Source organism: Uranotaenia lowii, chromosome 1 (genome assembly GCF_029784155.1).
Source record: "Uranotaenia lowii strain MFRU-FL chromosome 1, ASM2978415v1, whole genome shotgun sequence".
NCBI classification, from domain to species: Eukaryota; Metazoa; Arthropoda; class Insecta; order Diptera; family Culicidae; genus Uranotaenia; species Uranotaenia lowii.
Genome location: NC_073691.1, coordinates 160,618,728 through 160,641,843, shown reverse-complemented (window position 1 = coordinate 160,641,843; position 23,116 = coordinate 160,618,728). Strand labels below are relative to the sequence as shown.

Below are 23,116 nucleotides of genomic sequence, written 5' to 3'. Positions count from 1 at the left end.
ATCCAACTTTAATCATTGAACTCAAAATGCTTAATTTACAGGTTTTTGTTTTGAAATCGATTTTAGAGAACAAGTTCCACGTCGCCAATAATCGCTGCTCCGTGATTAATCGAGGCCATCAATTTTGCACAAAGTCCAAAAGAATGGTGCTTGGGATTAGCAGCCATTCACATTGTACAAAACTGATGCTCTCCCTTTTTTATATGATTTATCTGATTAATAACGGCGCCGGCCACATCCTAGTAGTCAATGGGGAAAAGGGAAGGATTGTTTGTTAGATACTCTTTAAGTTCAACTAGCAACCTCTCACTCCTGCATACTCCAAAAATCTGCGAACCCATATTCAAGTATCCAAGGAAGGAGTTGTGTTAGTTGGTGAAAGGTAAAGATCATGATCCATTTTGGTAAATGGTGCGATCATGATTTTCCTACACCTCCTATGCTCCTAGACATTTCCTAAGGAAACTCCTATTTCTATGAGGCTTTTGAAAAAGTTCCAATAAAATGGATCGAATAAATATTGAAGGCAAATCAATACCATCCAAATTTCTTCTTTGATAAACTAGCTCTTTTTCCTAAACGTTATCCCTGTTGAAGCAAAGAGTTTTCAAAAAGGCTTTAATGTTTAAAGACGGAAAGCAACTTCAAATGCAAATGAATTATATTTTAATATTAAGACACAAATTTTCGTAAATTGTTTTGAAAACTCTTTGATTCTTTGCTCTCCTTTGCCTCACATTTTAGAAGTCTTAAGACCTTTGATGTTCAAAGAGTAGAAATGAATGTTTTAAATAATCAAAACTTTTAAATACATTTTCGCACATAAAGCAGGTGAAGCAAATTGAAACATAACCCACTGAACGGATTAAAACGGGTAAAACAAACATCCTACACAAATAAGTCGCGTGGGAGTCGGACACTCAAACACGTCCTTGCTCGACAAGTGCCGGGCGAACCCGAACTCCTTAATTTTTTTCAAATAATTGCAGTTATGAAAATAAAACTCAAAATATTGAAATAAAATAGAGAACATTAAGATTGTTAACAAAGGATGTTTCCAAATGCGTAAATGAAATGCCGCAAACACACATCGAGCTGGTTCGCTGTCTTTCCACAAAAACTCTAATGAAACCTTCTATATTCAGGTGTTTGTTTCATTTTCCCTGCACACAAAGTGTACAGGTCAAGTTAATGAAAAGAGAGTGAAATTGAAAAATGCCATCATTGGTTTAAAATTCCTGGGAAAAAAGAAAAAAAAATGCCATCATGGAATATCCTCACCGGCATGCTTGTCCAACACCTCGCAAACAGAACAGAGCAGAGAACGAATTACACTTTTATCATTTCGGTTTCCGAGTGCACTGCTCAGCCGATCAACGTTCACAAATCTTTTTGCCGAGTGCGCACGATTGCGGTTGCTCTGACGGTCGGGTGGACGCCGCTCGCTCTAAAGAAAAGAGAAGGAGCTGGCTAGAAAATAGTGCTCTAGCGGCGCTGCTGTGTCGCTCAGTGTATCGAGCCAGAAAGATTTCAATGCAGGAATGTTTTCTTTAAAAAAGCCGCTATGCAGTGCGGAACAGTGCATCAGTCGAAGAGGTTCAATGTAGGTTTATGTATAATATATTTTTGTACGTAACCGGGCCGGGCACTTCCTGGCAAATTATTTGAAAAACATGGTGAAAACCGGGTAAATAATCTGAAATTTTCCATTCCAAAAACCGAGCAATATCCGGCCAAATCTGAGGAAATTCCAGACATTTATCTAGTGAAGAAAAACGACTTACATTTTTTTGTCGCAACACATCAGCAGTGTTACATTTATGTTTAAAACATACGAAGGAAAGTTTTGGTTTGATTTTTGATGAAACAAACTTTCACAAATCCAATTTTCGACAAACAATTTTAAACTGAATTCGATTTTCTTGTTTCATTTTCCAAATAATGTGGATAAAACTGGGAAAATCCAAGTAGTTTTTTCACAATATCCGGGCATCCGCAAATTGCTGTATACTTAGGTTTATGTACTTTAAATATCGTAGGGGCAACTTCAGAAAGATACAACTGCCCAATGTCGTGATTTTACGAATCTCAATTCAGAGATTCACTTAAACACGTCTGTCACTCGCAAGAATAGATCAATGACTCTACCTTCTGCGTATGCCGAGCTGTTAAGTGCGTCGTGAACGTTGTGTAGGATAGCTCCACCGTTACCGTAGCGGAGCATCCGAGTCGAACGCGTCCTCTGCGACGGAGGCTGAGGATTCATCTGAGTCGTAAGCGTAAAAGACCCGTACGTGTGCTGTGACAGGCGCGAGTCCAGGATAAGCTGCTCTCGATTCGGCTCAGGGAGGGCAAAGAGCCTAAATTAAAGATTCTATTAAGAATAGAGTTGAGAAGGAATGTAGAAATGTGATGAAGGATAAGCAGAAATAAAATAAAATTTGTTGGATGGAGAATAAAGATGTGGAATATGGAATAAAAAATGAGGATATTTGGTAAATAAAATTTTGCTCTAAAGAAAATAAAACAATTGTTGACGTGTGAAAAGTTTTAATAAAGAATAGAGGTGAGAAGGAATGTAGGGATGAGATGAAGAATATACAGAAAATAAATCAAATTTAATTAGGAATAAAATAAAATAACAGTTGTATTCGGCAACACTGTAGATGAATAAAATTAAATAAATTTCTATGACAACATTTGCTATTTTGGCAGCACTTGACAAACAAACAAAGCAAAGTGAGTCATTGATCTATTCTTGCGAGCGACAGACGTGTTTAAGTGAATCTCTGAATTGAGATTCGAAAAATCACGACAATGGCCTACAATGTTGCCATTGTCGTGATTTTACGAATCAAAACACGTCTGTCGCTCGCAAGAATAGATCAATGACTGACTTTGTTTTGTTTGTTTGTCAAGTGCTGCCAAAATAGCAAATGTTCTCATAGAAATTTATTTTATTTTATTCATCTACAGTGTTGCCGAATACAACTATTATTTTATTTAATTCCTATTAAATTTGATATATTTTCTGTATATTCTTTATCTCATCCCTACATTCCTTCTCACCTCTATTCTTAATTAAAACTTTTCACACATCAGCATTTGTTTTTTTTTTTCTTTAGTGCAAAATTTTATTTACCAAATATCCTCAATTTTTATTCCATATTCCACATCTTTATTCTCCATCCTACAAATTTTATTTAATTTCTGCTTATCCTTCATGACATTTCTACATTCCTTCTCAACTCTATTCTCAATATAATCTTTAATTTACCGACTTTTGTTTTTATAAAATACAAAATTTTATATCCCAAATATCCCTCATCTCAATTCTACATTCCATTCTCTGCAAAAGCTTTTCAAATGTTTTTTTTTTTTGCATATTCTTCATTTCATCCGAAAATATTCTTCACAAAAGCCTCCCCAATTTGTGCTTTCTCTGTCGCTCTGCTTTTATTTACCAGAGCCGGAACAATCCGCAAAAAAAAACATTCTTAGCAACAGCTTTCTCAAACTGTGCTTTCCTTGTTACTCTGTCTCTGTTTACAAGAGCCGGAATAATTCGATAGTATTCTAAGAAACAGCCTGCCCAACCAGAAGGCTTATTCAAAACAAACAATCAGCAGCAGCAGCCTTAAATATCTGCGCTTTTAACGGCAATTCCGTCTTATTTCCATCGGAAGGCCAAATCAAAACAATCAGCAGCAGCAGCCTTAAATATCTGCGCTTTTCAGTGGCAATTCCGTCTTATTTCCACCGGAAGGCCAAATCAAAACAATCAGCAGCAGCAGCCTTCAATATCTGTGCTTTTCAGGGGCAATTCCGTCTTATTTCCACCGGAAGGCCAAATCAAAACAATCAGCAGCAGCAGCCTTAAATATCTGCGCTTTTAACGGCAATTCCGTCTTATTTCCACCGGAAGGCCAAATCAAAACAATCAGCAGCAGCTGCCTCAAATATCTGCGCTTTTCAGTGGCAATTCCGTCTTATTTCCACCGGAAGGCCAAATCAAAACAATCAGCAGCAGCAGCCTTAAATATCTGCGCTTTTCAGGGGCAATTCCGTCTTATTTCCACCGGAAGGCCAAATCAAAACAATCAGCAGCAGCAGCCTTCAATATCTGCGCTTTTCAGGGGCAATTCCGTCTTATTTCCACCGGAAGGCCAAATCAAAACAATCAGCTGCAGCAGCCATAAATATCTGCGCTTTTCAGGGGCAATTCCGTCTTATTTCCACCGGAAGGCCAAATCAAAACAATCAGCAGCAGCAGCCTTAAATATCTGCGCTTTTCAAGGGCAATTCCGTCTTATTTCCACGGGAAGGCCAAATCAAAACAATCAGCAGCAGCAGCCATAAATATCTGCGCTTTTCAGGGGCAATTCCGTCTTATTTCCACCGGAAGGCCAAATCAAAACAATCAGCAGCAGCAGCAGCCTTAAATATCTGCGCTTTTCAGGGGCAATTCCGTCTTATTTCCACCGGAAGGCCAAATCAAAACAATCAGCAGCATTGATTTATACAAAAGCAGCAATTCGCAAAGTAACATTTACTAAAATTATCCAAAAATCTTTGTCTATCAAACAAACCGAGAAAATTACGCAGGGATCCGGGACGAATTTTAGTAATAAAACTGAAAATTTTCACAAATCGTAAAGTTTAGGATTTATCTTCCTTTACCGCTATGCTTTTGATATTTTTTGACCGAAGAAAGCTTTCGTAGCTTATCATTGGTCCTGGTGTAGAACATCAATCTAGAGGAACTCGCTAAGGAATGACCAGATAGGTGTTTTGGGCAAAGTTGTTAATTCACATATTTTGATATAAAATTTAAAGTGGAGAGATTAAAAAATAGCGCGATAATAACAATAACTTTTTGTAAAGTATTTTTTTTTTAATTTAACCGTATCTCTTTGGGTTAAGATTGTAGAACTTTGACATGTTAAGCAAAGTTGTGTGTTTTATTGAGATAAATAACTTTGTAAAGAAAACTTAAGCTCTAAAATGCTAAATAAGAAAGTAATGATTTATATCTTTCTATTAGTGGACCTCTAAACTTTATATTTCATATCAAAATATGCGCTTTATTATACAAAGCAATATTGTCGAAGACACCAACATTCTATCTTAACTACCTTTGGCGTTATTAATTTAGTTCCGTTAGATTTATGTTCTGCATTGTAAATTCTGACGCACTTCGAAACATCGATCCACACGCAACCGATGAAGACAAACCGAGTTTTCTGTAAAGCTTCTCTTTCGCCCGAGTGCGAACGAATTTATCTGCACCGAGAACGCACTTCATCAGTTTGCTTGCTTCTCTTGCCCACACTTGGGTGGACGCTTGGTCGCTCTGGAGGTAACTGAGCATTTTTTAAAGATTCTCCGTTTGGGGAGAGCACAGCGAAAAAAATACACGCTCTTACTCTGAACGGGCAAATCTGAGGAGCGATGCCAAGCATGCTCACCGGGTTTTTCCGTATTCGTCAGAGATTCGGCCTTTTCTCCACCCAACGGCGCATGCAAAAAGTTACTCCTGATCTAGGTGCGAGGCGCGAAGTAGACTTCTGCCACAGTCGCATACATCACTTCAACAAAACATGAAAATTCCCCGATCAGCCAAACTAAATTATATTTTTTTCTAGAAAACTGCGAGGGGGAATTCCGGTGCAAATGGTCGACACACGTGGTCAAGCGACAGCCGGTCGAAGAGCCAGGCCAGACACAGCACGGACCCAATGACGTCCAGCAAAGTTGACGGATGCTGGTAATGCAGCCAAATGGGTTCAAGCAATAGAACGGCCAGCAAGGGTAGACGGATGCTGACAAGGCGGCGCGATGGAATCAACCCTAAAATACGGTAAAAATTTGGTCAAGGGAAAACGCGTGTAAATAGGTGAAATCGTTTATTAAAAACAATCAAATTATATTTCTTTTTCAAGTTTAATTAGTATAAAATTCAGGAAAAATATTCAGTTAGGATTCCGCTTTCCCAAATCCGAATGGCCGGTCCTTACGCTTAACCCCTGCCCTCAGATTTTTTACAGCCACCTTGTTCACCTTCTTCGCCGCAGAAAGCCAGTTTGCCTTGAACTGATGCTCGTCCTTAGCAGTTTTTTTGGTCTTCTTTAAGTTCCGCTTGACAATAGCCCTGTGTTTCTCAATTGGGCGGAGCTCTGGCATGTTGGGAGGGTTCTTGTCCTTGGGAACCACCTGCACGTTGTTGGCGGCGTACCACTTCATGGCCTTTTGACCATAATGGCAAGATGCCAAATCCGGCCAAGACTGTACGGAACAAACGTGTTTCTTCAGGAAAGGCAGCAGACGTTTATTCAAACACTCTATCACGTAAATTTCTTGGTTGACAGTCCCAGAAGCTATGAAAATGCTGCTTTTAAAGCCACAGGTACAGATGGCTTGCCAAACCAGACATTTCTTCGCGAACTTTGACGGTTTCATGTGCTTGAAAATATCTGCTACCTTTCCCCTTCCTTTTGCCGTATAAAACTCATGTCCCGGAAGCTGCTTGTAGTCGGCTTTGGCGTAGGTTTCGTCGTCCATTACCACGCAGTCAAACTTTGTCAGCATCATCGTGTACAGCCTCCGGGATCGCGCTTTGGCCGTCGTATTTTGTTTATCATCGCGATTTGGAGTCACTACCTTCTTGTAAGTCGATGGTCCGGCTCGTTTTTTGGCTCGATGCACGGTTGTAGACGATACACTCAGCTTATTTGCGGCATCTCGGAGAGAGAGAATAGGGTTTCGCTTGAAACTATCGGCAACTCTCTTTGTCGTCTCAGCGGCTTCCGGTTTTCGATTTCCCCCCGATCCAGACTTCCTGGCCGTCGACAAACGTTCCCCAAACACTTTAATTACATTTGTAACTGTTGATTTGGCAACTTTTAGCGATTTTGCCAGCTTTGAGTGCGAGTAGCTCGGATTTTCGCGATGCGCGAGCAAAATTTTGATACGCTGCTCTTCTTCCTTGAACGGCATTTTGACAACTGCAGAGTGAATTCCAAAATCAAAATAGGAGCAACATTCTACACACACACCTTCAAAATAAGGGGTGTTCAGATTTTTAAATGCAAAATTCAAAGAAATACGTCAAGTTGATATTGACCAAATTTTGACCGTATCACCCTTTATAACGGCCAGCACTGGTTTACGGACGTTGGTAAGGCGACGGGCTGGCTTTCTAAGCCCAATATCGAGGTCCTATACGGGCATGATGGGAGAAAGGAATGCACAAGATTTTAGATTCTTGTCTTTGCCGGGGATTAATACGGGTTGCGACCTGGATGTTCGAAACACTCTTCCCTGTTGTTAAGCTTGGCGTTCGCAGGCGTTGTGTGACTTCTTCGAGATCTTCCATCCAAATGAAGCGGATCTTGCATGCGGTCTTTGACCCCGATCTCAAGTCAAAGGCTTTTGGGTTCTTCCTTGAATTCCTCCTACAGGCGTACAGCACCATCTATCTGTGGGATACCGCTAAACCATCCTTGCCGTTACATCGACCATGTAATAAACAATTACTCAATATTACCGAACACCCCTCGTCAGTCGACGAACAGACAATATAGCCAATCCGTCTCGTTGCACGCTTGCTTCCTCACTTCATCATCATCAAGCCAGTTCAAACCGAACGCCGAACAAGCATTTAGTTCAACACAAGCGAGACACAGTTTTCCACGCGACGTCTAGGACGGACTCGAGCTAGACACCGAATTTCACGCACTCTTTACTTGGTACTTCGGAACAGGCCACACACTATTCGCCAAATCCAATCCCATTGACCTAGCTCGCTGGTTCCTGGTGCGCCAGGGAAGTTTGGGGTAGTCCTCCTTCACTGCTCACCAAGGCGCTTCCTTGCATGGTACGCGTTTTAAGCAAAGATTCCCACTGAACTAGGCAGTACAGGTTATGCTGGTTACAGGTGGTATCGCTATCCCGTTACGCACGCAGCGTACACACGTCTTAACTTTTCAGTTCCAACCTTGGAATCGAATGCACTCCTACGATGGAGCTTTTCAGCGTTCTCCAACTTCTCTGCAACACAAGCATAATATTATCAAACCCATCGATGATTACATACCAAGTTTGGATGATAGGGTAAAGCTGAATTTTATGGTGGCCATAAGGGACCGTTCAAATATTACGTAACACAATTTTCGAGCATTTTCAACCCCCCCTCCCCCCTACGTAACACATTCGTCTCAAAATTCTAAACAAAATCCACAAAGCGTAACAAACTGCTATACCCCCTCCCCCCCCCCTAAAAGCGTTACGTAATATTTGAATGGTCCCTAAGTGCGTCATGAAAGTTCGGTACGTCCAAAAACTTTTATTTTGGAGGAAATCATCGTTAAAGGTTACCCAGCTATAATTGATAAGCCGTTCCAATGTTTCGGTTGAGTAAATAAAACAACCCAAAAACATTTTTGAATCTTAAATAATCAGTTTTATTGAATATCGATTATTATAATACCCATAAGTCCATTCCCGTTCGAGATATTCCGTAGTCAATTCTCCGAGTACACATTGACCCGTGATACGCGGTCTCCATACGATCATCTAGATTGCATCGACCAGGGCCTGGAAGAGAGCTTCGTCTCCGGTCATGTTGACCTTGCCCTGCGTTACGGCATCGTGCACCGAGATTGCCTTGGTTCCGATGGCAATGAAGTCCTCATCGCTCAGATTGATCACCACATCAGCGCCGGAAGCCTTTCCATCACTGACCTTAAGGTTCTTCAGATCGACAACTGCAAAAAATAGGGCCATTAGATCGAATTGAATCGCCAAATCGCCGTTGGTAAAGTTCCCAAAACTTACCGATTTCGTGCACTCCATCGGCAGCCTTGATGTTCAGCTGGAACACTCCGAGCACCTTGCGGGGTCCGTTAGCATCAATTCCGGCAACACGGGCCTTGATTTTCTCGATAACGGCGTCACACTTCATGTTGAATGTTAGGAGTTTGAGAGATGAGATGCGAAGGTTTGTGAATCCGAAGAAACTTTTTTGACGAGTGATACCCTCTGGTCACTATTGTCTATGTTTTATAGCTCGGAGAAAATTAGACATTGCTTATCGTATCCGGCTTAAGCGGCTTGAACCAACCGCGGGGATAATCGTTGGATAATCTGCTGCGACTTTGTGTCTGTTAAGGGGGACCCGCTGATCTACTATTGGCATCATCCGCCGAGGTTGATGTGACTAACAGAGGTAATCTTAGGTAGGTACTCATTCGGATATTTTGAACCTTCAGTTAACACGGAGAAGTACTGAATATGATAAGAATTTAGACAACTTTTTTTCAAGCTAATTTGAGTTAAAAAGTTGTTTAAAATATATATGTTTATTTTTTTTAAGTTGGAATTATCTCTCGAGACCTTGATTTTTTCGTAAATTAAGTAGGTACCTACCATGATCGAGTACACTTAAATATCAGAGTGAATAGTTAGTTTTCAATCTACGAATTATTTTCATACAACCTCCAGATACTTCATAAAGCTATTCCTTATCTAGTATTACCGTCGTTACACTGCTATCAGTAGTCACACCTCTGAGCAGTTTTTATTATCAGTACTTGACTCGCATTAAGAATGGTTAATCCGACTAACCAAAAAGCGCACATGACGAAATGCAACGTAAACAAATTGTGTGACATGAAGAACATTTCATGGCACCTTACATTAAAATCAACCTTTCTTAGCCATGCTAAAAATTGTATCAACATTTTTTTCAGATTGTTTTGCAAAACTATCCTCAAATTATTTGTTTTTAATATAAGGATACAATTATTAATAAACTAGATATTATATAATCTCTTTGGTTTAAAATATAGACTCACTCTGGACATGTAATCATGTAAACATTCTTTAGTTTCAATATCAATAATCAATAGGGACTTTACGGAGTACAGTACGTTATTTTACTAGGAAATTGACTGAATTTGGATCGCTTGTTGAAGTGTTAATGTTACACCTTTGAGTAATTCAATTGTTATTACCCGTGTTATTCGGGTCTATTCTTGATTTTTGCATTTCATTGTGTTACAATTAGTTCTTGTCTGAGTTGCAGGTTTTACAAATTGTGTAGGTCCTTATAGCTCACGAATCAGTTTTGTTTGTTTAAGAAAAGAAATTAATTTATCTTCATTTTCAGGTGTATTCGAGAGGACCTCGCTGATATCTCCGTTGAAGAGTAGATTTGTTCTCACGTCGTCATACTTTCGGCAATCCAGAAGAAGGTGTTCGATCGACAGCGAAATTCCACAGACTTCGCAAGTTGCTCTGCATCTTTCTCTGCTGAACAGGCCAGAGTGTGTCAATCTCGTATGGCCAATTCGGAGCCGACAGAGGGCCCGGTTTTCTTCTCTGCTTTTTCGGTCGTTCCAGGCAAAAGTTGTGCGTTTCACCTTTCGAAGAAATTTTTCCTGTTCATTAAACCATTGGTTCTCCCAACTTTTCCTTATGTTCAGTTTTATTGTTCTAGATGCATTTGGGGCAGGTATTTTCATGTCTATCGGTTCATTAGATCTTCCAGCATTAGCGAGGTAGTCAGCCTTTTGATTACCAGATATTCCGGCGTGTCCAGGGATCCAGCAGAACGTGACGTTTTTCTTTTTAGATTCCATTTCTATCGCCTGAATCCAGGGGTGTTTTGAGGAACCACTTTCGATGGCGGTGATACAGCTTGCTGAATCGGAAAAAATGATGGGTGGGACATTGGGCGACGTGATCATTGTAACGGCCTTTAAGATTCCCCAAGCTTCGGCTGAAAATATCGAGCATTCTTTCGGTAACCGTTTGCTAAGTGCTAGTGATAAAGTCCAAATTCCTGTTCCAACTTGATTTCCTACAACTGAACCATCGGTAAACATTTGTTGGAAACAGTTATAGTTTTGTACCACGTGTTCTTTGAAAATTTTCGATGCTCTTGTCGAAGAAACCCCTGCGTTCAGGGATTTTCTAAATGTCCAGTCAATTTTTAGAGAACGTAAATACCAAGGGCGGTGACCGTGTCTTAGCATAGGCTCGATGGGACGTATGGTTTCTATGTTGAGATTTTCAAGCATATTATTAGTGCGGTCAATCAAAGGATGACTAAATTCTTCAAGTGTCGTTGCCCTTTGGTACATTTGTATGGCTTTGAGACCGAGTTGTTCTGCGTATGTGTGTCGGAAAGGTAATAAACCTGATTCTGCGTATACGGATAATACAGGGCTCGATTTGAATGCACCTGTTATACTACGAACGATAGAGTTGTAAGAGGGTTCTAAAGTTTTTATAATTTTTTCCCCACCAAGACTGTACAATCCAATCCCATAAAATAATTTTGGAATTACGATGTTACGATGAAGTTTCATTAGAGTGCGTCTATTGGCTCCAGTCAAGCGGTTACCAATCATCTCAAACAGTCTGCTGGTCGTTCCCAGCGATCTTTTGCATTCTTTGGCGTGCGCGCTAAAACGTAGTCGTCGATCAATTGTAAGACCAAGGATTTTAGCTGATGGAACTTCTTCTATTTCTTGATCGTCAATTTTGATAGTTGGAACTTCTAGATGTTTATTTTTGCGACAAATATGTAGAATTCGGGGCTTTGTTGAAGACAGCGTAAATCCCACTTCCTTGGTCCAGCGATTGGTGATTTCAACAGCATGTTGAATTTTTGCTCTTACCTCCTTTTGATCCTTTCCCCACGCTATAAGGAGAATGTCGTCTGCGTATATTAGCGCCTTAACGTCTACTGGAATTCTGTCGAGTTATGAGTTCATAGCTATGAGAAATAGGGTCACAGATATCACAGCCCCCTGAGGAACTCCATTTTCTTGGATTTTTTATTCTGATTCCTTTCCATTTACAGAAACAATAAATGTTCGGTTTTTCAAGAAGCTTTGTAAGTACTTTCCTATTTGCCCTTTCACGCCCCACTTATGCAGAGTGGACAGGATCAAATATCTCCATGCTTGGTCATATGCTTTACTGATGTCCAAAAGTGCCATGTCACAGTGCATACTTTTCTCTAACACTGGGTGAAGTAAGAGTTCCAGGTCACCGAAATAAGCATCTGTCCCTTTGCCGGATAAGAAGGCGTATTGTTCTGCTTTAAGGAGATTGATTTTGCAGAGTAAATCTGTCAGCCGTCTATTTACCATTCTTTCCATCACTTTTCCGACACAGTTTAACAGGGTTATTGGGCGGTTATTGTCTACTATTCTGGGATTTTTACCTGGTTTAGGAATAGGAATTACGATACCGTGCTTCCATTCAGACGGTAGTTGTCCAGAATTCCATATCCCATTGAAAACTTTTAGAAGGGTCAGTTTTGCCGTATACGGTAGACGTTTCAGAATCGGATAGCTTATCATGTCCGATCCAGCAGATTTGCCATTGCTTCGGTCTAAAGCCCATAGAAGTTCCTCGATTTTAAACGCAGTGTTGAACTCCAGGTTTTCTCCTCCCTCAAATGACAACAGATTTCTTTCTGCTTCAAATTTCTGTGCTTGGAATTCTACGTTGTAATTTTCGGTTGCAGAAATTTGGGAAAATTGATTCACGAAAACGTTGGCAATTTCTAAAGAATCTTCAATAATTTTTCCGCTGATTAGTAAGGAGGATTGGCGCCATCGACGTTGTCCTCTCAAGGCATTGACTCTTCTCCAGATGTCCTGTGTAGGTGTGTTTGGGTTGATTCCTTCCACAAATTGTTCCCATGATGAGATTTTGGCTTGTCGAATTGCAGATCGTGTGAGGTTTCGAGTGGTTTGGAATTCCTTCAGAGCTGTAGCTTTTTGTGGGTGGTTGATGGGTAGTTTAGCTAAGAACTCTTAGCTTTTTACGACGATCCTTTATGAGCGTGGCTATGTTTGGATTCCACCAAGGTAAGGATTTCTTACCGACATATCCAGATGTTCTTGGAATGCTTTCATGGGCGGCTTTTTTAATAATTTTAAGAAGTTCGTTCCTATCAAAATCCAAATTCATTGACAGAGATTCCTGAATGCTTAATTCGAATTGTTCCCAGTCAGCTTCTTCTAATTTCCAGCGGGTTCTAATGTTTGTTGATTGGATTTCTGCGAGCATTGATATTTTTATAGGAAAGTGGTCGCTACCTCTACAGTCGTCGTCAACGCTCCAGACAAATTTATTGACCAAACAGTTGGATGTCAACGTCAGATCCAGAGGAGAAGTTGATCCAGTTACTGGGTCGAGGCGTGTATGTTCTCCAGTATTTAGAAGTGTGAGGTTGTGATCGTTCAGTTCATAACTGTTCGATCATTTCTCCCATTATGTTAGTTTTAGAGCTGCCCCATATAGGACTATGGGCGTTGAAATCTCCCATCAAAACGATGGGTGAAGGAAGTGCTCTCATAAGGTCCTGGAGGTTGATCAGAAATTGCTGGGGAGAACCGTTGGGAGATAAGTATACTGAAACGAACGTTGCTTGAACAGGATGATTCAAAGAGGCTGCCACTAGCTGCAATTCGGTGGGTACGTGCAGAAAGGTATGCGGTATGTCGGATCGTACACCTAACGCTACACCATGTTGTGATGCACATGAGGGGCTAGCCTTGAGTTTCCAAAGATAGTCTTTTTGAAGATTACACGTGGGAAAGTCGTTGATACTGCATTTGGTTTCTTGCAAGGCTACGATCACAGGATTATCGTTTAAGATGAGTTTTTGTAGTTCTGCAAGATGCTCTCTTAAGCCGCGTATATTCCAGTGCACAGCCATAACTCTCGGTTTCCAGTTGTCGTCGACCCCACGGTTACAGGTGGGTGGTTGATCCTGCGGACGATGTTGAGGTATGTTGTTGGAAGGTTCTGGTGCTGATGTAATGCCAATCATTGTCGCAGTTGTTGGTGGGAAGCGTCTCGTGCTGGTCCCTTCGCCAGGGTCCCAATTTGGCGATAAAGTCCGGAGATGTTGATTGCTGATCGTTTTACTAAGAATACTGGATCTGTAACGGTCAACAGAGTTGGGATCTGGTCGTTTAGAATTATAATCGGAACTTACTTGTGACCCCAAGTTACCATCCTCACGAGGGGCATAACTTGGGGTGGGAACGGATTGAAGCGTGTCTGGTCCTTGTAACTCCAAACTGGTTGCCCCAGTTTGAGGTTGGTACTGTGACTGCTGGTATGTTGAATGACGTTTTGAGATTCCATTATGGATGTTGGATTTACAGATGGATGAGAGGTGGTAGATATTTTTTGTTCGTAGATGTTCGGAGATATTATTCTTGTTCAAGACGAAATAAGCCGTTTTCGCTTGAGATTGTTTGTTACAGGGGTTTCAGGGATTTCATAATCAGATGAGTCGCTGTTGGATTGGTCCATTTGAGATTCAGAGTTGTTTTCGTTGGTGGAGGCTTTTATGGCTCTGTATCCAAAGGAGATCGGTTGCCTCGTTTTCCTTTTGGAATGTTTTGGCTAAGATCAGTTTTGGGAATAGCGATGTTTGCCGATGTTGCTTTGCTTTTAGAGCGTGTGTTCAGTGCAATTTCGGGTGCGGATATTATTGGAGTTTTCTTGAACGATGCAGCCACAGGTTTGGCGGCCACGGATTCGTTGATTCCTGAACGTAGAGCGTCAAACTCAATACATTTTCGCTCATACATCTTCTTCAGTTTCTCGAACTTAGCTTCCATGCTATCACACACATTTTGTAGTTGCGTAAGCTTCTCGACCTTCTTTGTGAGCTGCATTATTTGTGCATCCTTTCGCTGGATGTCGGCCGCAGCGCTTTCTACGACTGTAGCTGCGAAGGATGGTTTGTTGGATTGATTTGCTGTGACTCGCTTTCGAGCCTCAGACCATGTTAACGACTCGTCTGTTTTAATACGGATTACAGCTTCCTCTTCTCGGAACTTAGTGCATTTTCGGCTGATTGCAGAATGATCATTGAAGCCTTCAGGACAGTGTGGGCAGTGTAATGGGAGTTGACAGGGGTTTTCAATGTCGACTGGATGATCTCTATATTCAAGATAGTTCCTACACACCATCGGCGATTCATAATATGTTCGCAGGCTTCGGACGCATCCTGAGGCGTGACTCATAAGAGGCGAGAGCAGTACCACTCATTGAGGAGGAACTCCCAAACTCCTGGCAATCGAAAACCACTCTTTCTCGCATCTCTTACCGCCAGAATCGCTAGGAGCGCCAGTCACTCTTTGCTCCCTCAGAGGCTCTGAGCTCCTCCCAAAGAGGCCTCCCTGGGAGAAATCACTTTGCGTGTGACGATTCAGAATTGCTTCGAGTTAGGTACATATTTGATTGCTCCAAGAAGCTCACAGCTACTGGCTGGCTGATGGGGGTGGCTGTGCGACGATGTAAGCAAAACGAATTTTATACTATATTCGTACCTAAACAACGTTAACATTGTTACTCTAATTAACATTCAATGTTCATGTAAAAGGATTGTCGAAGTTAAGGCTTTCAGATAATATGTTTTACAAAGAAATCGGCTGGTGTTGAAAGAAGTATTGTAAACAAGAACATCCTGCACACTTATCAACCTACATGGCTTTTAAAAATTTAACGTCCACAGATAATCATTCTGCTTTTAAATCAAAAGGCTTAAGGTTGATGGGACATCAAAATTACGTAGTCAGAAAAATTATTGCTTCCCCAGCTATTTTCAAATCTACAAAAACATACGATTTTCACCTTTCTAAAAGAGGTCTAGATAAGTGGCAACAATAAATGAAAAAATCAAATGAAAACGTTTGAAAATTTATAGTTTAAGATATATTTCTGATGTCATAACGCATAAAGCACCAAATGCAGTAAGTTTTTGTTTTGTTCGAATAAAATTTTACAATTTTCTGTCAAAAATGATTTTAAAACTATAAAGGTGCTGCATATATTTAGGGGTAAAAAATCATCTAGCTTAAATCATAAAAGTTCATGTTATGTTTTTCTGTCAAAAATGATTTCAAAACCACAAAGGTGCTGCATACATTTGAGGGTAAAAAATTATCTTGTTTCAATCATAAAAGTTCATGTTATGTTTTTCTGTCAAAAATGATTTCAAATCACAAAGGTTCTGCATACATTTAGGGGTAAAAAATTATCTAGATTAAATCATAAAAGTTCATTATATGATTTTCTGTCAAAAATGATTTTAAAACCATAAAGGTGCTGCGTACATTAAGGGGTGAAAAATCATCTAGCTTAAATCATAAAAGTTCATGTTATGATAGATGATATTTTGAATTCAACAAACGCGTGAAGTGAATCAATCATAACAGCATATAGAATCAAGATTTAAAAGATGAATCTTTGATTTGCATTTTAATGAATTTTCAGCCCAGATTGGTAACTGAATTATTCAAATGTTATAAGGGCATTTGAAATAATATATGGCACAATTTTTTAATTTGAATTTTTTAAATCAGAATCAAAATATATAAAAATCTATCTCAGAATGTTAGGAAATTAGTCATCATTATTTTGTTATCATTAAATGATAACTTCACTACATTTTATTCAAATGAAAAATAACACCTCTTGGGTTGGTATACAAATGCAGCATCTAACCCGGCTGTTGCATAATGCCCCGTTTGACGGTTATTGATGAAATAATAGCTACCCGAAGATAATATTTCAAATTTCTTTACAAACTAGAGGCCCTTCTTGTGCTATTTGACTTAAACTTTGCATGTAAACTTCACATAACAATCTGCTTATTTGAGCCACTCTTCTCAACAAAATAATCAGCGGGGACACGTCCTTTCGTTATTCATATTAAATCATCTCCTAAGAACACCGCCGGTGCAAATCAAAACAAACGAACACGAACCAGCCAGATTCCCAGCTCATAACGTTAGTCTTAAAGCGTTCTCCTAGGGATCGCTCCCGAAGAGCGCTCATTTATCTTTTAAGAGCGGAGCGAGAGGTAAAAAGAACTCCCTAGGAGCATGACATCTTCGAGGCAGATGGTCACTCCTTCTCATTCCTTCACGCCGCTTAAAGAGGGAGTGCAGATTTTAGCTCCGTGGGTGTTTGCTCTCAAATGAATCCGAAGCCTGTATGTTCGAACCGGCACCCTTGTCCAACCAAAATAGACTTCCGTTGGAAGTCGTGTTCCCGAGAAGGAAAGAACAATCAGGGGAGTGTTGATGATTTTTTCTTTTTCTCTACGAGTAATTTGACGAACAGCTATCACTCCCTGTGATTTTAATTCTATGTGGTTTATCTATAGGTGCGGACAAGACTACCCTTGCACGAGTGTGAGAATCAGTTTTTTCAATGTTTTGATTGCTACGTCACAATCGTTCATGAGCGTCTCGACGTTGAAGTTGCCATCCATCGACGACATGCAACGCTTCATGTTATTTTAAAAATCACAATCAAAGCACCCTTTTATCTACGTTTTTTTTTCCTGACGCTCGGTACAGCGACGTTAGACCAAGCCCACCGCAAGTTGCTATTTCGGTCGGTATTTTAGATGTTTTGATTGGTTGCGTTTTTATCTACTCACTTATTTTCGCACCCATTGTTGCGATCCAGGTAGGTATTTGTGTTTGTTTATTTTTTGATAGCGACTACCGGCTGCGTTGCTACCGGGTTGCTACATAAACGCATCCTGTAACAACCTACTGCTCGAATGCTATTTCTCGAATCAAGTTAGCAACTGTTGGTGCGATGATGGGTTGATAAATATGTTGCTGAATGTACTCGATTCGAGGTTTAGCAACCATTGGTGGGCCTGGTCTTATGAGTTCAAAATAATAAACAACTTTGTTTGCGTCTCAAACATTCCTCCTTATAAGTTTCTATGGCTACATTTGGACGCCTTATACTTACACTCAGAAACAAAACAACCCAAAATTAAGAACGGCAGGGCAGCAAAACAAAGTTCGTCTGACGTTCTTAATTTTGGGTTGCTGTCAACACCCCAAAAAAAAAGTTCGCAGCCTGAACTGACAGACCCAAAATTTTATCGTTCGGAATTTGTTTCGTTTGTTGGCGCCATGCCGTTTGTATTTGGTGCAAGTCTATTTTTTTCAAGGAAAATCGTACGAAAAATCGTAAGTAGTTCTTAAAACATTAAATATTAATTAAATTTAATCATTTTATGAGTCATGTGTGTTAATCAAAACATTTTTATTTTATTTTTAGCATTATCAATTGCGAAAATTTGATCATTAAAATTGGAGGACTGGATCAACAAATAATAAGGGGAACCACATAAATAGAAAGCGAGTATGATTCTTTTGAAAATATTTTTTTGGCTGAATTTTTCAAATTTCAATAGGATCGTTTTAAATTATTTCCAAAATTTTATTACATTATTTTAATGCATGAATCATATATAATATTGTCTTCTTTTACGCTCGAATCTGTTCGAATATGAACTTTTTTTTTTGTTTCTCTTTCTCATTACAGAGCTTGAATTGAGGCACCATGAGTATAATGAACATCAATCGTATAAAAAAAAATCAACTCTAAAACTTATTTAAATAATAATAAAAACTTTTCAAACGTCGCCTTTGACTTTTTTTAATTATGATATGTCCATTCTAAATGCTATGAACATAAAATAAATATCGTTTTCTCGTCAGAATGGCTTTCTCGATTTTGGGGTGTGAGAAAGAGCTCGATTCTCAAGTTTGGGAAAACACCTCCAAACTTATTTTCGTCGGGAGCCAGTTTCATCCGTTTTTGCGGCATTACAACTTAGTTTTGGGTTAGGATGGCTTAGAGTGTAACTCCATGATGGCGTCGCGTTACGTCACAATCGTTCATAAACAACTGTATGGATACAACGAACTAATACTAAAGTTTTTGGTTGTCCCCACCTATAGATAAACCACATAGATTTTAATTCGCTCAACAGTTTATCAGGTGACAGATCAACGGTGTCCCACATCCCCTGAATCTTATTCAGGGTGGGGTGGTCAACCACCTCGACTGCTGTGTTGAAATCCAGACGGGTGATGGTCTTCAAAAGCTCAAATAGCTCCACATTATACGTGGAGATAGAGTAGCTTTTCCCGCCGTTTTCCAGATTTAATTGTAGCTCTTTTCTAAAAGATCCTTTCTTTAGTTGGTTTTCAATTGCATTAGCAATAAAAAACGGATTCTTGGGTAATTCACCTGGGTCAACTCCCGGACGTCGTATTTGCAGCCATCGTTTTTTCCCATCGAATGCCGAGCTATGCATGTAGGGGGGTAATGGAGAACTATCCACAAATGTTGTGCACCACCCCCACCCCCACCCCCAGGGGGTGCGTCCTTCATGGTCCCCTAGGACCAGTGCTGGTCTTTTGTCACTGGTGGATGTTTTGGTCAGAGCGAAAGAATTAGTAGGCCCCTTTTTGAGGTTAATCAAAACAAAGAGCAGGTGTTCATAAAGTTTTTCAAGAAAAAATTGGTGTAACAGGATAGTTTCTCTATTTTTCCTATCGATAATGAATCGACTTGAACGCTTATAAAGAAGCGAGTTTTCGCGACACGATAATGTAGCCTTTAGCTTCCAGCGGAGGTTACTTTTCGACTGTGAGTAATTCAATGTTCAACAGAAATACCGGTGATTTTTACGAACCTGTTGCAAAGGATCAGCTAATCAATCGTCGCCGGATCCCAGGCTGGTGTTATTGTCTGCGATCACCAGTGAGCCGAGATAGACAAAGTCTTCGACTATCTCCAGCTCGTCACCATTGATCGTGACCTTGTTATTACTGGACAAGCGGGTTCGATCGGTCTCGGATCCGCAGGCCAGCATATGCTTCATCTTGGACGTATTAATCATCAACCCACTCCTTCCTGCTTCGCATTTCAGCTTGCGGTAGCTCTTCTCCACCGCCGATCTCCTCTACATCATGCAGGATAGACCATCTTCTTGTCGAAGCCCCTGCACGATTCGAATGAACTCGACAATTCACCCGAAATCCGCACACAGCACTGCGCTCCATTCATCGTCTCCTTGATCAGTCTGGTCAGCTTCCCGGAAAAGCCGTTCTCGTCCATTTTTGGAGGATTTGCCTTCGTAGCCTATCCTTCCATGAAACCGGTTTGATGATTTCCCGCGAATCTGCTTGCTTGTGGCGTTAGGCGGGGGAGAAGGATTCGGGATTGTAGGCGGCATTATAGACAGTGATCGCTCGGTAGTTCTCACAGTCCAATTTGTCGCTCTTCTTGTAGATGGAGCATATTACCACTTCTTTTACACCTCCGGTAGCTGTTATGTGACCCAGATTCGGTGTAGGCTATCGACCAACTAGTCCGGGTCCATTTTGATGAGTTCAGCTGCGATACCACCCTTCCCTAATTTCACTCATCATTGAAAGTGGGCCCTCAACGTCACACCGGCTACACCGACGAAGTACCTTCACCCACCGTCTTGGTTTCCTGCGTGTGCGACGTTCAGGTGTTCATCGAAGTGGTGCTTACATCTTTTGATCACCTCACGATTGTCCGCCAGTATGCCTCCGTCCTTATCCCGGCACTTTTCGGCTTGCAGCACGAAGCTTTTTCGGGATGCGTTGATCTTCTAATAGAGCTTTCGTGTTTTCTGGGATCGATGCAGCTGCTTCAGCTCCTCGAACTACTCCATGCGGCGCTTTTTCTCCGGAATTTGGACTCGCTGTCTCTTCCGCTGTCGGTGATTTTCCACGTTTCGAAAAGTGCACTACTGCCGCCACTTGTTTGCGTCGAGTTCGTTCCACTTGTCAAATGAAGTTCTCTTTAACGCTATTGAGGGCTGTATTGACGGTATACCAACAGTCCTCGAGAGAGGTCGATTCAGAATAGTGGCTGCTGTATCTTGGGAACGTTGCGATATGGCGCTTGGTGTGTTCAAGTATATCTTGTGGTGTTTTGTTTGAAGGAGTGTGTTGACCACTTTTGTAGATCGGAGCCATTCCTGAATCCTGTCTTTTTATATAAATATTGTTAAATTTTTGTAGCTTATGTCAGGCATTTTCAAGATAAAAATCTTACAAACTCGGCGATTTTTTACTGTTATCGAATCATTCACAAACTTTTGCATTTCAGCAAATGTCTTGAGTCTGCGTGGGTCAGAGATTTTCATACAGCTTTTCAAAAAGCTCGTCTGGAGATCCCAGGAACCGAGGTTCCAAAAATCTTGGAAAATTCTCAAACGTTCTTCTTCTGAAAAAGTTTGATATGTATTTCGACAACGACTTACTCGCTTTCTCGTTCTTTCCAGAGTATGAGAAGAACTAACCTCAAAGCTGCCTTCTGTTTCTGGTAATTCCACTGTGATAGTCGATCCACCTTCGAGTTCTTTTTTTGATTTTTTTTTCTACTCGGACCAGCATCTTCTAGAAAAGTATTTCTATATAGCGCTGGGTAGTGCAACAAAGATGTATCTTACTTTCCGAAGAGCAAAACGATAAACTGGTGCTTGCATCGGAATCCATCGGTTTTTACGAAGTATCACTATCGGGACTAAAATCTTGAAATTCTGAGCTCGAATCATCGATATTGAAGGCTGCCATTTTTTTTTGGATGACCGAATGTTGGTAAAACGTTGTGATGAAAGTTTTTATTGGCTATCGGTCTATTGGCTATCGGACCTTTTCACAAACACAGTAAACGAAAATTACCGGGTTTCGGTAATTTTTTTACCAAAATCCTAACATGTGTAAATCGTTAAACTGTTTGGTAATGTTTTTGGTAAAAAAAACCGAACAGTTTAACGATTTACACATGTTAGGATTTCGGTAAAAAAAATTACCGAACTCGGTAATTTTCGTTTACTGTGAATGATAAAATTATAACGACTACCAATCCCAATAACCATCAGATACAAAAGACAACAATGGCAATTGAAATTTATTGTTTCACTTGGTGGCAAAAGGTTATAAGTGAATTTACTTGGTGGCAAAGGGGTATAAGTGCTACTCTTATACTCCTTTGCCACCGAACAAAATAATGTTTTTATTTAGGAGTGACTTTTCAAGGAGACAAAAACAGTTGTAAATAGTGGAATAAAATTCGTGAAAAAATAGCATATAAACTTTCATGCTCAAGAATCGTTCTAAATGCTTTGCTCAGTTTTTTTTAGATTTTGTCACTTATGCCCCTTAGACTCCAAGGGCTCATGTTAAAAAAGTATCGAGCTTTTAACCTTTTACAAAACCCACAACGATCAATCATTAGGACTTACGAATATCATTAAAATATCCCTGATTGGATCCAAAACAGAAGCACGCGATTTGCAGCCCATGAACGAACGATCCCATTCATTCAACTCAAAAATATAAACAAACCAAAACAGAAAACGAGAACCGAAGTTCGAAACAAATTAGCAAAAGCCACATAGCAGCAGCGAAATTGACAGGAGAAAAAAAACTCCTCCAAACAAGTACCGCTATGACTGGACACAAATCTCTTATGCTTCGGGGACTAAAACAACACGGTGCTTATTTTGTGGGGAATTTGAAAAGTATTCATATCTTGTCCAAAAGAGGTTGAAAAAATCTTGAACGAACCCATCAGCGGAAAAGTATAAAAAATAACGTTTATAAAACCTTCATCAAAAACCAGAGTTTCTTATTGACAGTATAGAAAAGGCCCAATTTAATTTACGAGCCAAAATTTTAGGAAGATTTTATAAATTTTTGTAAGCTATGCAGCAGTGAAAAGGTTTATTATGCCTTCAATTTACTTTTTATGACCACTATAAAACAATTTTCAAAACCCCCCATGAGAATCTAAATAAGGGAACTCTGATAAATTTTAATTTTGGATTGTATTTCTTTCAAAAGACAAATAGGAAATAACTTTTAAAAATATGGAATGCTTGAAAACTTTATAAATCTTTTATAAAGCTTAAAGGATATTTTAAGGCACGCCTGAAAATCGGCTATCGACTTTTCTGCAGAAACTAAAACAAAACATCATACCTAAATGTTTGTTGATACAAATTGTTTAAAAATGACTACAAAGCCTATTCGGCGGGCAGACTGAAAATTTCAATGCTCCCAAAACAGTAATAAAAGTTTTCTTTTGATCAAACTAAGAAAATCGGCTACCGACTTCCAGAAAAATTATTCACTCTTCAGCATAAGAAAGCTGAAACCGAACTTCCCGGAGATTGTTCCAAGACCTGCTCAAGCCGTCTCCGCGAGATCAA

General features: G+C 40.1%; 1 protein-coding gene and 1 long non-coding RNA gene across 2 annotated transcripts; one reads left to right on the top strand and one right to left on the bottom strand.

Moving 5' to 3' along the window:
- Window positions 1–8,438: 8,438 nt before the first annotated feature.
- Window positions 8,439–9,025, bottom strand: LOC129740719 (uncharacterized). Its single transcript, XM_055732489.1, has 2 exons — window positions 8,836–9,025; window positions 8,439–8,765 (listed from the first exon to the last, which is right to left on the bottom strand). Exons 1-2 carry the CDS (start codon window positions 8,960–8,962, stop codon window positions 8,575–8,577), a joined length of 318 nt encoding a protein of 105 aa, XP_055588464.1. The 5' UTR covers window positions 8,963–9,025; the 3' UTR covers window positions 8,439–8,574.
- An 8,839-nt stretch (window positions 9,026–17,864) lies between these two features.
- LOC129740705 (uncharacterized) lies at window positions 17,865–18,432 on the top strand. The gene is made up of 3 exons (XR_008736342.1): window positions 17,865–18,041; window positions 18,133–18,216; window positions 18,400–18,432. It is a non-coding gene; the product is annotated as an uncharacterized LOC129740705 (long non-coding RNA).
- The last annotated feature ends 4,684 nt before the right edge of the window (window positions 18,433–23,116 follow it).